Source organism: Cucurbita moschata, unplaced genomic scaffold (genome assembly GCF_002738365.1).
Source record: "Cucurbita moschata cultivar Rifu unplaced genomic scaffold, Cmos_1.0 Cmo_Scf00004, whole genome shotgun sequence".
NCBI lineage: Eukaryota > Viridiplantae > Streptophyta > Magnoliopsida > Cucurbitales > Cucurbitaceae > Cucurbita > Cucurbita moschata.
Genome location: NW_019268520.1, coordinates 3,816,520 through 3,831,077, shown reverse-complemented (window position 1 = coordinate 3,831,077; position 14,558 = coordinate 3,816,520). Strand labels below are relative to the sequence as shown.

General features: G+C 35.2%; 2 protein-coding genes across 3 annotated transcripts in view; both read right to left on the bottom strand.

The window, feature by feature from the left end:
* Positions 1 to 9,039: 9,039 nt before the first annotated feature.
* On the bottom strand, positions 9,040 to 9,651 carry LOC111441725. Its single transcript, XM_023078822.1, has one exon. The coding sequence runs from the start codon at positions 9,379 to 9,381 to the stop codon at positions 9,040 to 9,042; it is 342 nt and encodes a 113-aa protein (XP_022934590.1). The 5' UTR covers positions 9,382 to 9,651.
* An 80-nt stretch (positions 9,652 to 9,731) lies between these two features.
* Positions 9,732 to 14,558, bottom strand: part of LOC111441799 (formate dehydrogenase, mitochondrial) — an 8,610-nt gene continuing 3,783 nt past the window's right edge. Inside the window, exons 1-6 of one of the 2 annotated variants that reach the window (XM_023078911.1) lie at positions 12,160 to 12,367; positions 11,350 to 11,521; positions 10,568 to 11,108; positions 10,360 to 10,484; positions 10,180 to 10,292; positions 9,732 to 10,089 (exon numbers count right to left, since the gene is read on the bottom strand). In XM_023078911.1, coding sequence (XP_022934679.1) covers positions 9,976 to 10,089; positions 10,180 to 10,292; positions 10,360 to 10,484; positions 10,568 to 11,108; positions 11,350 to 11,521; positions 12,160 to 12,249 — 1,155 coding nt within the window. In that variant the 5' untranslated portion in view covers positions 12,250 to 12,367 and the 3' untranslated portion in view covers positions 9,732 to 9,975. Of the gene's footprint in view, positions 10,090 to 10,179; positions 10,293 to 10,359; positions 10,485 to 10,567; positions 11,109 to 11,349; positions 11,522 to 12,159; positions 12,368 to 14,558 lie in introns of those variants that run through there. The other variant, XM_023078912.1, reaches the window with a different exon arrangement.

The window sequence follows — 14,558 nt, the reverse complement described above, 5'->3', positions numbered from 1 at the left end:
TTTTTTTTTTTTTTTTTTTTTTTTTTTTTTTTTTTTACTTAAATTTTTTTTAAATGGTTATCCCTCAAACCTAAATTATGGATAAAAACCTTTCCTTTCTTTCTTCTTTCCTTTTTCCCCTCTGCACCGCACCCATCTGGCTCTCTTGCAAAGAAGTCGATCCATCGCCCATCGCTCTTTCTAATCACTTTTTCTCTGCGACCATCTATCCTTCTTTCTTTTGGGCTTCAAAATTTTCCCCTCAAGGCTGTTTGATTTGCATCAATTGAAGATAGTGACATTGGAATTGGAAGAAGACATGTGACATAGAGTTGTTTTCTTTCATTTTCTCATTTTGGTTCATACTTAAATAAGTGTGTATTTTCCGACCTGTAGAATGTTTTCTTTTAATGTAGTTTGGTGAGTTCTGTGGGATAGATGTGATAGTTGTTTTGTGTTAAAAGGTTGAATGTAGTTTTGTGAGATAGATTGACGGAACAAAAACTTAATACAAGAAACTATGTTTATTTACCGCGTTTGTTCAATCAATACATGCCCAAATTGAAGAACCACGTGAAAATTACAAAGAAGAAAAGAAGGCCAATAGTACAAAGGAATTAAGGGTAGAGGAATTTGTTAATTTGTAGGTTATTTCAAGCCCATTCTACCGGCATGAATGATGTTGATGTTGTTGATAGGTTGCACATTCTAAAAGTACCAAGTAGGAAGAAATATATTTGTGTATTGATGAACTGATTTTGAGAATTTGTTCAACTCAGATCTTAGAAGAAGTTGTTCCCTGTTGTTCTTCCTAATTAGAAGAACACTTAGATTGATTTCCGCCGTTGGCTTTTGTTTGCTAATTTATAGTGACCGGTTGTTAATTTGTAGTGACTAGGTGAAACAAATTTTCAGACTTTTTAAAGGCTTTACTAGTTATATGGTTATTTTATGATTATTTAGAACCCTTCAAAATAGACCATCCAAGGTCAAAGTCACTTAAGACTTTGGAACTCTTCAAACACATTACAAAACAAAGTATAGCATGGAATCAAGCCATTTACTTGTAGAAAATGTGGAAAAACCTTTGCAAGAGGAGATTGAGAACTCAAGTCATTTCTTGTTTAAACATCTTTTGGACTCAGATAATAAATATATGGCCTATAAGTTTTTAACATTTCTCTACTTTTGATATTTTGCCTCCAATTCCTTGGAGTCAAATTTGATGTGCTTTATTTAGAATATTAGATGTTGTGTTGGCCTATAATAAGAACATTAAAATTTAACAATCTATGTTAGTGACACTTATTCTCTTTTTATAGTTTGTTTCTTTGTATAATTGCTTGTTGGCTTGTTGCATCTCTCCTAGTGTAAGAATTTTCCATACTTGTTTAGCATATCTTCCTTTGAAATTTGGTAATAGTTCTTAAGGTCGTCAATGAAGGGAAAAGAGTTGCGCAGTTTCCATAAGAGGGAGAAAGAGCTTACAGTGGAGAGAAGGAGAGGGTGAAGGAGATGAGATTGCCGAGTATGGCAACTATATTATGAGCAACCATTTGTGTTGTGGACAAGAAATTGAAGAACAAAGAGCAAGGGGAAGAAGAAGCGTGGGTGACAGCTAACTACATGGAAGCAGGGAAGAAAAAGGGTTATGTCATTTCAATTATTGTTGACATTAAAATTGACAGCTTAAACCATTTCCATTGTAGTTTCCAAACCCTCATAAACCCTTGTAAAGGGTTTATCTCTCCCCCCAACTTGTGAAATTTCAAGATCCACGAGCTTCGGGTCCATCTTACTTGTTTCTTTCTCCAATCGATGTGGGACCCTACCAAATCTACTTCCTTTAAAGTCCAACGTTCTGGCTCACATACTGTCTCATGCCTATCCTCTTTCAAGAACAGTCTCCTCACTCGCATATCGCCTAGTGTTTGGCTCTGATACCATTTGTAACGGTTCAATCACGCCTAGGTCTACAGTTAGTCGATATTGTTCTCTTTGGATTTTCACTATTCGACTTACCCTCAAAATTTTTAAGAGTGTCCACATTTATAAAGAGCATTTTGTTCTCTTCCCAAACCAAACGGATGGATCTCATAATTAAATACAAAATTAAGAGTTTTAAGAAATTATTGTAGGAACTAAATATAATTTATTTAAATAATTAGAAAGATAAAACTAAAGAATTTGAGAAATTATTATAAGAAATAAATATAATTTATTTAAATAATTAAAAAATAAAATAAAAAAATTTGAAGACATGTAATAATGTAGAAAAGCTGAGCAAATCCTAGAAATGCAACACTTGTTCATAAATAAAACAGTTAATACTTGAGCACAAAATGGGATATAATTATTTTATTAACAAATAATATAAAATATGCCAAGTTAAGATTTTTTTTTTTTTTTTTTTGTTTTGTTTTGTTTTTGTAACACAAGATATAATTAATAAATTACAAGTAATATAAAAAATCTTAATCTTCCAGAGAAAAGAAAGGAAAGTTAACAGTATATTTTACTAGTTTTAAGTGATTAAAGATAAGGGCGTAGACGATTTGGATTGGGTTGGGTTAGGGATTTTCTTAAACCTAAATCAAAAGTTCGGGGATTAATTGGATTGGTAACACAACCTGAAAATTTTCATAATCCAACCGTCTGTTTTTGGGTTAAGTTGGTTAACTTTAAAACAAAATTAAAAGTTTTCTTTATCTATCTTAGATGAAGATATTAAAAGTTTACAAACAAATACAAATTAAGGCAATTAAATATCAATATTTTTTTAGATTGATTATAATGAAAAAAAAAATATATATTTTGAATAACCTATCATAAACCATATTTTTAAATTGAAAAAAATATATTTTAAAATGAAAAAAATTCATTTAAGAATTTGTAAAATGAAAAAAATATATTTTAAAATTACTCAAATATATATAATCGGTTTTTGTCTCAAAATAACCTAAACGTAGGTATAATAACCTATCATAAACCAAAATTTTAAAATTAAAACAAAATTTAATTTAGATTAGCAAATTGACCAAAATTGTAGAAAGAATCGCGGTTCTCTCACCGCTCACGGTTATTTCATTATTACGATCATAGTCACTTTCTAGTTATGATAACTAATTAACAGTGTTGTACGTTAGTTATTTCAAGATTGCTATCGTAGTCACATTCGAGCCATGATAAGCAGTTGAAAGTTGGTAATTCGAGAGAGGGGAGATGTCATCTCTCTCTCGTATTTTCCAACTCAGCTCAGCTGGAAGGGTTGAAGAGTCCAAGACAAAGGCGCCCAAGAAAGACAAAAGATGCCAATGAGCCCAAGGTTATAAGAAGATTTAGATACACCAGCCCAAGGCCCAACATAAATGCACGACCAGTCCACTTCTTCTCTAGGTTTAGCAAATTCACCCAAATTTGTTTTGTTCTTTCTCTCTCCATTATTAGATTTCTTGTCATGAATTGTATAATTCTGCAACATTTTCCTCACCACTTTTGTACAAATTCCACCAAATTATGAGTTTTCGTTAGAGGTGAATAGTTGGAGTTGGATTGGGTTGGAGGATTTTTTTTTTTTACCCAATTCAAAAGTTCGGGTTAGTTGGATTGGTAACCCAACCCAACCCGTAATTTTTTTCAATCCTAACACAACCTTATATGTATATATAATTTATTAACAAAATGTATTAATACTGTAAATTGCAAATTAAAAATAACAAAATAATATAAACCAAACAAAAAAAAATAAAAATAATAAAATAACAAAATAAAATAAACTAAATAAAGAAATTAAAAATAATAAAATAACAAAATAATATAAATAAAAAATAATAAAATAATATAAACAGAATAATAAAAAAAACATGTATAACAAAAGAAAATAAACCAAACAAATAAATTAAAAATAATAAAATAACAAAATAATATAAAACAAACAAATTAAGAATAATAAAATAATATAAACAATAATAAAATAATATAAATAGAATAATAAAATAGAAAATAGAAAATGTATAACAAAATAAAAAAGAAAATGTATAAGAAAATAAAATAAACAAAACAAAAAGAATTAAGAATTAAGAATAATAAAATAATATAAACAGAATAAAATAATGTACAGTAAAATAAATTAAACCAAACAAACAAATTAAAAATAATGAAGTAATATAAACAGAATAATAAGAATAATAAAAAAGAACATGTATAACAAAAGAAAAATAAACCAAACAAATAAATTAAAAATAATATAAACAAAACAAATAAATTAAGAATAATAAAATAATATAAACCCAATAATAAAAAAGAAAATGTATAACAAAATAACCTAAACAAAACAAATAAATTTAAAATAATAAAATAACAAAATAATATAAACATAATAATAAAAAAGAAAATGTATAACGAAATAAACAAAAACAAACAAATTAAAAATAATAAAATAATAAAATAACAAATCAAACAAATTAAAAATAATAAAATAATATAAACAGAATAATAAAAAGGAAAATGTATTTGCCTAATAATAGACAGTATCCTGAACCAACTCAATACCACTCTTGCATACCCATTACTTATGGAAGGAGTTCTAATATATTTTATATTTTTTTTTATTTGGTTCGGGTTAACCTAAAGATTTTGCTTATGAACTCAAAACCGAACCGATTCAGTTCGGGTTGAGTTGGTCTGAGTTGTCAAATATACACCCCTAATTTTTTTAAAGTAGGGTAGAATACAGGTTTTAAAAAAAAAAAAAAAACTAGACTGTCAGTTGTGGGTGTCAAACCACACGATAGATGTGACGCTAATAGTCCTAGATATTGTCAATTTTGACGTCATCTTAGAGATGGAATGGTTAGCATTTGACGCTAATAGTCCTAGATATGGTCAATTTTGACGTCATCTTAGGAATGGAATGGTTAGCTAAAAACCATGCATCCATCGATTCCTTCAACAAGGAGGTGGTGTTCAGACCTCCTGGTCAACCAAGCTTCAAATTCAAGGGGACCAGGGAGGGAATGGTCTCGAGGATAGTCTCGGCATTAAAGGCAAGGAAGATGTTATCTCAGGGTGCTTGGGGGATATTAGCTCATGTGGTGGAATTAGGGCGAACTGAGACGAGCATTAACTCAGTGCAGTAGTGAGAGAATTCGTAGACGTGTTCCCAGAAGATCTCCCGGGCCTACCCCCAGAGCGTGAGATGGAATTCAAAATTGTACTTGAGCCAGGAACAACCTCTATATCAAGAGCCCTGTACAGAATGGCTCCTGCTGAACTTAAAGAACAAAAGTTGCAATTTCAAGAGCTACTAAGCAAAGACTTTATACGACCAAGTGTATCTCCTTGCCCCGAGTCGACATCCTATTCGACCAGTTGCAAGGAGCAGTTGTGTTCTCAAAGATAGATTTACGGTCAGACTACCATCAGTTAAGGATTAAGGAGAGTGATATCTCAAAGACAACCTTTCGCACAAGGTATGGACATTAAGAGTTTAGGGTAATGTCGTTTGGCTTGACCAACGCTCCAGCAGCATTTATGGGGTTGATGAACAAAGTGTTCAGAGAGTTTTTAGACAACTTCGTGATCGTCTTCATCGATGATATCCTGGTGTACTCCAAGACTAGGGAACAACACGAGGAACATCTCCGGAAAGTGCTGACCACTCTGAAAACGAACAAGTTGTTTGCAAAGTTCTCCAAGTGTGAATTCTGGGCAGAACATGTGGGATTTCTTGGGCATGTAGTTTCAAGCATGGGAATCACAGTAGACCCAACAAAGATTAAAGCGGTGACGAATTGGCCTCGCCCGACCACAGTGACGGAAGTACGAAGTTGCCTTGGACTAGCAGGGTATTATCGGNGCCCCCCCCCCCCCCCCTTGAGTTGACCAAGAAAGGAAAGTCGTTCACCTGGAATGATCAGTGTGAGGTTAGTTTCAAAGAACTCAAACAGAGGTTAGTATCTGCCCCGATACTCACTGTACCGTCAGGAGAAGGAGGCTTTGTAGTGTGCAGCGATGCTTCAAAAAGGGGGTTAGGATGTGTCCTCATGCAACGTGGGAAGGTTATTGCCTATGCTTCACGTCAACTAAAAGAAAACGAGCGAAACTATCTCACCCACGACCTAGAACTCGCAGCAGTGGTATTTGTATCGAAGATTTGGAGACACTACCTTTATGGAGAAAGGACCCAAATTTTCATTGACCACATGAGCCTTAAATACTTCTTTAGGCAGAAGGAGTTGAACATGAGACAACGTAGGTGGTTGGAGTTGGTTAAAGACTATGACGTGGAGATACCCTATCACCCGGGAAAGGCGAATGTGGTAGCTGATGCGTTGAGCCGAAAATCAGCACACACGTCTGCACTAATCACTACACAAAAAGCGATCCAGCAGGATCTGGAACGCGCCGGGGTAGCGGTGGCCATGGGGGAGGTCGCCGCTCAATTGGCCCAGTTAACGATATAACCGACCTTGAGGCAGTGTCTTATTGATAAAACGCATGGTGATCCAGATTTGGTTGGAAAAAGACGTTTGATAGATGGCAATTAGACAGAGGAGTTTTTATTGACAATAGATGGGGGGGCTCTTGTACCATGGGCGGTTGTGTGTGCCAAATGAAGAAGAACTAAAGGTAGAAATCCTAGCCAAGGCTCACCACTCGCCATTCGCTCTGCATCCTGGCAGTACCAAGATGTATCAGGATTTGAAACGACATTATTGGTGGCGGAATATGAAACGTGATGTGGCCGAGTTCGTGAGCAAGTGTCTGGTTTGTCAACAAGTCAAAGCCCCAAGGCAGAAGCCGGCGGGGCTATTACAACCACTTAGTGTACCTGAATGGAAGTGGGAGAACATCGCCATGGACTTTATCGTGGGATTGCCGAGGACAGCCAGAGGCTACACAGTTATTTGGGTTGTGGTTGATAGGCTCACAAAGTCAGCTCATTTCCTCCCAGGGAAGTCCACTTATTCCGTGGATAAATGAGCTCAGTTGTACTTGAAAGAGGTAACAAGATTGCACGGGGTACCGGTATCCATTGTGTCAGATAGGGATCCCCGTTTCACATCAAAGTTTTGGAAAAGCCTTCATACACAGTTATTTGGGTTGTGGTTGATAGGCTCACAAAGTCAGCTCATTTCCTCCCAGGGAAGTCCACTTATTCCGTGGATAAATGAGCTCAGTTGTACTTGAAAGAGGTAACAAGATTGCACGGGGTACCGGTATCCATTGTGTCAGATAGGGATCCCCGTTTCACATCAAAGTTTTGGAAAAGCCTTCAGAAAGCGTTGGGTACACGGCTAGAGTTTAGTACAGCATTCCACCCACAGACGGATGGGCAAACTGAACGTTTAAACCAGATTCTGGAGGGCCTGTATGTTGGACTTTGCCGGTAGCTGGGACACACTTGCATCTCATAGAGTTCGCTTATAACAACAGTTATCAAGCAACGTTGGGTATGGCACCTTTTGAGGCCTTATACGGAAGAAGTGTCAATCCCCATTGTGTTGGGACGAAGTGGGAGAACGCAAGTTGTTGGGCCCCAATTTAGTACAAGCAACTAATGAGGCTATCCAGAAAATAAGGGCTAGAATGCGTACGGCACAAAACAGACAAAAGAGTTATGCATAAGGGTGTGGAAACCTTCCCCTAGCAGACGCGTTTTAAAGCCTTGAGGGAAATCCCGAAAGGAAAAGGCCAAAGAGGACAATATCTGCTAGCGGTGGATCTGGATCGTTATAGATATGATATTGTTACTTTGAACATAAACGGTCATGATTTTGAGATAATCAATGTCATGATTTTGAGATAATATTCATGAATTATAAATCCATGATTATTCTATTTATTGGAAGTGGGACTTTCATAGTTACCTCTTCTCCAAAAGTGGCCACACAATCATGATGGGGGATTTGTTTAGAAACAAAAACTTGACAGGATAAAACGAGTTTCTCCGGCAAGCTTAAAACGAGTTTCTTATAACCATGAATTGAAACCCAGAAGCCCAACGAAAGAAGAAGAACAACAACAACACAAATCACAATTCATTAGGAATTTAAAAATCAAGCCTTTGAAACCCTAAATATTTTAGTTTAGGGCGGCCGTGGATTGGTTAGTATAAGGAAGCGGGAGAGATGGAAATAATGGAGGTAAGAGGAAAAACCTGGTAAACAGCGTCCCAAATTTGAGCGCCCTACTGTGGGTGTGTGGCGGGAGAAAGCGATCCAGCGAAGTAGCAAGAGATAACAAGTTTGAATTGAAGAACAGTGTCATAGTTGGATCAAAAATACAACACCAATATATTTTTGGAGCAATTACTCCACACCAAATTTAATGAAATATGATAGGTTATTTTCAACTTAGGTTTTCATTTGTTTATTTAGAAATATTTATGTAGAGACAAGTATAGATACCGGCATGTACACATCATACTTATGATGCCATAAGCGGTCCAAACACGGCTATTGAATAACAAATGAGTTACCACTACCGTGACAGAAGAAATTTGGGGGATTTTGGTATCCTTGAATGCTGCGGGGAGTGGGCATAGATAGAAGCTGCCAACTGCCACGGACAATGACACTTTTCCAAACACATAGTGCACTTCAAATATCACAACGTTGTTATTCAATCCCAACCAATTTTTCACCCAACCTCGATAAAAATAAATATAAAAATAAATGTAAATAATGGACTCTAGACCCTCCACTCCTATCCTTCGGTGGGTATGTGAGGAATAACTCAAACATATGTGATATATCCTTTCAACCTACCTCCAACAACACAAGTTAATGCAAACCATAAGTAATACAACAGGACTTTCTTGGGATCTCACCTTGGTTGGCAAGAGAACGAAACACCCTTTATAATGTGAAGCCTTTAGGGGAATCTTGAGAAGAAACCTGGGAAGGAAAGCCAAAAAAGACAATATCAAAAGCAAAACGGATTAGAAAGCCATGAGAGTTTGTGCTTAAAGTGGAGAGTATCGTACCATTGTGGAGATCCATGATTTCTAACATGGTATCAAAGCCATGTCAATAGAATTCTAAAGTGTCGAAAAAATCAAGAAACCCCCATGATCAATGCAATAACAAAAACCCAGAAAACAGAGATCGAACCAGCAACATCTTGGCCATCATAAATTCCACGATGAACAGTTCCAAAAGTGCCACGAGCTAAGACGGCTTTGATGATGAGTTTAGAAGGGTCAATCTCCCACTCCTGCCTGGTGATTCCCGGCCTTCTTCCGCCGCCGCCTTCCTCGTCGTCCTTCCTCTTGTTCTTCTCCATGGTCCATGCTTTGCTCAAATGTCTCTGAAACTGCTCGTCTAAGCTCTTCAGATCTATCTGATCCGCCCTCACATACCCATCTCCACTTTCACCCTTTTCTTTCATAATTTCCATCCAATTCGACAAAATCAATCACAGGAATTCAAAGACACAGAATCAATGGTTCCCCTGTTTTTTTTCGCTGGCTCCCAACAATGAAGTATCAGACCATTTTGGTTGTAACATTAGAGAACAACAATTGGTCTTAGAGCAAGGTTGTGTCATCGAGATGTGCTCACATTCACCATCAATTATGGGACACTATCTTGGGACATTATCTTGATTTTAGGTATTGTGAAAGACTTGGCGGACATTATCTTGATTGGTAGATACTATTCTAATTTGGTCAATTTCGTTTGCTTTCGATCAATGGCGGGGGAGGGGCAATTTCCAGATGAACCAGATGGAGAAGAAAGAGAAGAAAGAGAAGAAAAACTATGATTCAATTCATCCTCATACATAGATATCCATTCCAGATGGAATTACATTATGATGAGATGCATTCATTCTCATTACACAAAAAGACTCACAAAGATACTGACCGACTTAAAAGGCCCAAGTTAGCTCCCACACACCCAATTTATTCTGGGAACTAATTGTTCACTAAAAGGGAGCTGTAGGAAATCAAAGCCCTCTACAGAGGACACAGTGAGAATAGAACCAAACTAATTAGCGGTACTGAGGGGCAAGTTGTCCTTCCTTGACGATGTAGTTTTGAGCAGGAAAGTCCTGTCCTTTGAAGTACCTATCAAGCATGTCCTTCACTCCCGCAGCGTATCGCAACTGAGCATTGTTTCCCACATGCATCGTATCATTAATAAAAAAGGCCTCTATTTTGTCATTGAAGAGAAAATAGTTGAATATATACTATACCTGTGCATCAATGGTGGTGCCAGAAATATGAGGTGTCATGGCTTGGTTTGGCATGTAACGCCATGGATGGTCTTTTGGAGCTGGTTGCGGGTTCCACACATCACCACTGTATCCTGCATATTCACGAAAGTATTAGCCAAAATGGAATTGGGCTGCCATAGTATTATATTCAGTAATTACCTCCAATGTGTCCACTGTTACAAGCGTCAACGACCGCTTCAGTGTCCATAATTGCTCCTCGAGCATTGTTAACAATTAGTACTCCTTTCTTGCATTTGGCAATTCTCTCTTTGTTAAATAATCCCCTTCAGAGTAGAGTTTAGACGTGTCAAAGCTTGCAACCTAAACTATTAAATGTTCATCCTCTCAAAGTAAAAACAATACATACCTTGTCTTGTCAGTTAGAGGAGTGTTGATGACAAGTACATCGCATTTTGGTAGCATTGCATCCATGTCCTCCTCAAACTTTGCTCCAATCTGCTTCTCAAGTTCAGGGCCAATCTTCAGTCGGTCGTGATAGAGGAGATTGCAGTTGAAAGGTTTCAGCCTTTGGAGTAAAAGTTTTCCAATTCGTCCAGCACCTACGGTCCCAATTGTCTTCCCCTCAAGATCATAAGCTCTGTGAGCTATCCCAGCAACATTCCATTCACCTTTAATAACCTGGTGGTGTCCTGGTAGGAAATTCCTGACGAGAATGAGAATTCTCATTAGCTCATCCTCTGCAACTGAAACCACATTGCTTCCGGTAACCTCGGCAACTGTCAGTCCAGCTGCAGCTGCTGCATTGAGGTCAACATGATCAGACCCAATTCCAGCCGTGAGAAGCAACTCCAAGTTTTTGGCTTTTTTGATCCTTTCAGCAGTTACGTAGGCAGGATGGAAGGGAGTTGTTATGAGAACGTGGAGATCTGGAATGTGCTTTTCAAGCTCTGAAACAAGGACGCACAAAACCACCAAACTTCAATTAGAACACAGATTTAAAACACAAAGTCCGATAAAATTTAATATTTATGCTAATTAATTATGGTAAGCAAGTTTTATTTTATTTCAGCCTACGAGTAGGCGTTATTAGTTCTGTCTGACCCCTAAAGTTCTTGGAATTCCTAATCCCTTTGTAAAATAGGCAATACAGACAGGCGAATCAGGTAGAATGTTATGTCAGATGCTTACCACAATTGAGTCCTTCCTTATCATCAGTGACTATATACTGATGCCCTTGAGATTCCAACCATTCGCGTATGCCCAAGGATCCCTCCACACATCCCACGAAATTAGGGTTCATAGCAGCATACTCATTAGCCTTGTAAAACACACCGACGATCTTCTTGCTCCCTGCAGAAGCCTGCTCAAAAACAAGGGAGAGACGAAAGGCATTAATTAAGATTCACAAATCACGAGATTAACTTCACTTACCTAGAAACCCTCCCTCCTCCTCCCAATCAAGCTCATAATCACACAGAAGAACCAGGCTTCCTGATCTAGAAATCTATCGGCAGGATCGGAGACTCAAAAAGCTTAAAAACACATGATCACCAACGATACAAACCAAGCCTCCTGTTCTAGCAATCAATCTTCAAGATCGGAGACCTTAAAAACTTACAAATCACAAAAGTAGCTTCGATAATGCATAAATTCATCATCCATCGCCCAATCAAACACATAATCAGACAGACACAAAACTAGGCATCCTGTTTTTGTGATTAATAAGCGGAGACTAAAAAAAAAAAAAAAAAAAAGCGATACAAACTATCATCCGCAAGGGAGTAAAAACAGGATCGAAGATCGAGAGACGAACATTGCAAATTTCAGTGATCAAATCCATAAGAAGAACAGATTAGCGGAATATACAAATTTCTACCTCTAGAATTTAACACAAGAACCTCAAACTTCGCAATGAACGAAGAAGAGGAGAGTACGATACTTCTAAAACAATAATCGGACATATCAATTCGGTTCAGCAGAAAAGGTAAACTCGCTTACATGAAGGTGCCTGACGAGAGGTGATGACTGAGAGGCTACAGAGGAAGAAAAAGCTCGAATCGCTGCTGTAGCTGCCTGCTTCATCGCCATTATCGTCGTCCTTTTCTCCGTTCTGTGTGTAAATTAGGGACCCGTGAGTGATGATGATGCTAATAGCTTTCGCGTGTGGAATATTTATAGTTGCCAAAATGGGATTGGAAGCGAACCCGCTCTTCGCTTTCATTATTCAGTTCTCTGTTCCTCCGCGCAGGCTGCCTTCGTTGTACGCCGCCACGTCAGTATTTTTTTTTTCTTTTCTTTTTTTCCTTTATTCAGTCAAAATTTGTTCATTTTTGTAAGGAAAACAGCCGAAAGTACGAGATTTATTACAATTATACCCCTCAGCATTTTTATTTGATCCATCCAACCAGGTGGTTTCTTACAATTATATTCCTCAATTTTTTATTTGAATCAATAAATTTAAATTTTCTGATTAAATAATAATTAGAAAACATAGTCAAATTTTAACGAGGATTAAATGAAGAAAATATGACATCAATATGATATTTTAACCGTTGACTGATGTTTTTATTGACATTTTTTAAAAATTGAAACATCCATATTTTTATAAATATTTTAATTTTAATCGTAAGAAATTAGTTCTCATATTCTTAAATGATGAATTTATTTATTTATTTATTCATACATGCAAAAATAATAATAATAATAATTTATAAAAATATGTTTGATCTTTATATTTAATATATATGAATTTTCAAATGTTTCATTAGTTCTTAAATTTAATATATATATATATATTTCCATTGATATATTTGAATTTTTTTAAAAAAAATTAATATCTTTTTAACTTAAATTATTTAAAAGTATAATAAAACTATTAAAAAGTTCTGATATTTTAAATATAAAATATTAGTAATATATTTTTTATATATAATTTAGCATGCCTGGTGACGTGGACTTCGCGAAGGGATAAGGAGCTAAATTAAAATCTTATCTTATACAACCATAACACACCCGTCTCTCTCAATCATTGAGATATTTCCACTCTCTCTTATTATATGATTCATAAAATTATATTTTAGTACCCAGTATTTTTAGTGTTCTTTAATTTAATTAATCTTTTAAATTACTCTTTTCGTTAATAAATTTTTATTATAAATTTCCTAGTATATAGGAGTGTTTTTAATTTCACCTCTAAATTTTTAATTATCATATTGTATAAATTAATCTTTACACTTATTAATAATAATAATAATAATAATAAATATTAAAAACATATGAGATTATAATTGAAGTGTTACATTTTTTTTTCTTTTAAAAATAATTAATTTAATATTTAAACCATGCTTTTTCTAGAAGACAGTGCACAATCATGCACAAACTCGTCCTCGCAATTTCTTTAAAATATATAGTCTATATATAATTCATTAATGATGAGTCATGATTTAATTTATCATTAAAGTATTTTGTACGATTTTTTTTTATGAAACAAGTTTAATAATGATCTCTAAAATTTTAAATAGTTATATTTTTTATTTTAATATTTATATTCTTAAATTTTGAATAATTTTTAGGGTATAGACTTCCAATTTCAAAAAAAGAATATATATATATTTGTCGTCTGGAGTGGGCTGGGGTGGGGCATGATTATTGAGATATGGCGGGCCATTAGCTGACGTGGCACTCGATCTCGCAAAGAGGGATACTCTTGTGGAGTGCCCATCTGGTGTAGTGGGCCGACAGCCCAACACAGTCTTTCCAATACGGCAACTATATATTAATAATTTTAAAATAAAATTACGTCCAAAAAGTTAAATTTATTTATTTTCTGTATTAAAGATATTAAATTGATTTTTTATACAAGAACTTTAAATATTCGTTTTAAGAGTAAAGAGTATTCCTATAAACCAACAAATTATTATATGCTTTCATTCTGTTTTAAGAGTAAAGAGTATTCCTATAAACCAACAAATTATTATATGCTTTCATTCTCTATCTCTTCTTGTTCGGGCACTTTGCGATAACTATCTTTCAGCTAACAAGGAGTAGTATAAGAATATTTACATGTTGTCCATCAACTAGACTACACCTTTCGGCCTGATCTTAGGCTCTAACTTATCCTCCATGGACGAACCTTAGAACTCTTGAGCTTATGTACCATAGAAAAATTTTCAATAAGTGACCCAACACAATTATAAAAGATGTGGAATCATACAAATATCTCTCATTTATTCCGATGTTATGATATTTGTATATTGACTTTTCATTTTGCCCTAAAATTGTAGTAAATTCTTGTTTTGCCCTTCTCTTTTGTAACTACTTTGAATAAGATTTTTTTTTTTTTTTTTTTTTTTTTTTTTTTTTTTTTTTTTTTTTTTTTTTTTTTTTTTTTTTTTTTT

Bases quoted from the DNA above. Each gene is read 5' to 3' on its own strand.
- LOC111441725 (XM_023078822.1), bottom strand. From the start codon at position 9,381: ATGGAAATTATGAAAGAAAAGGGTGAAAGTGGAGATGGGTATGTGAGG.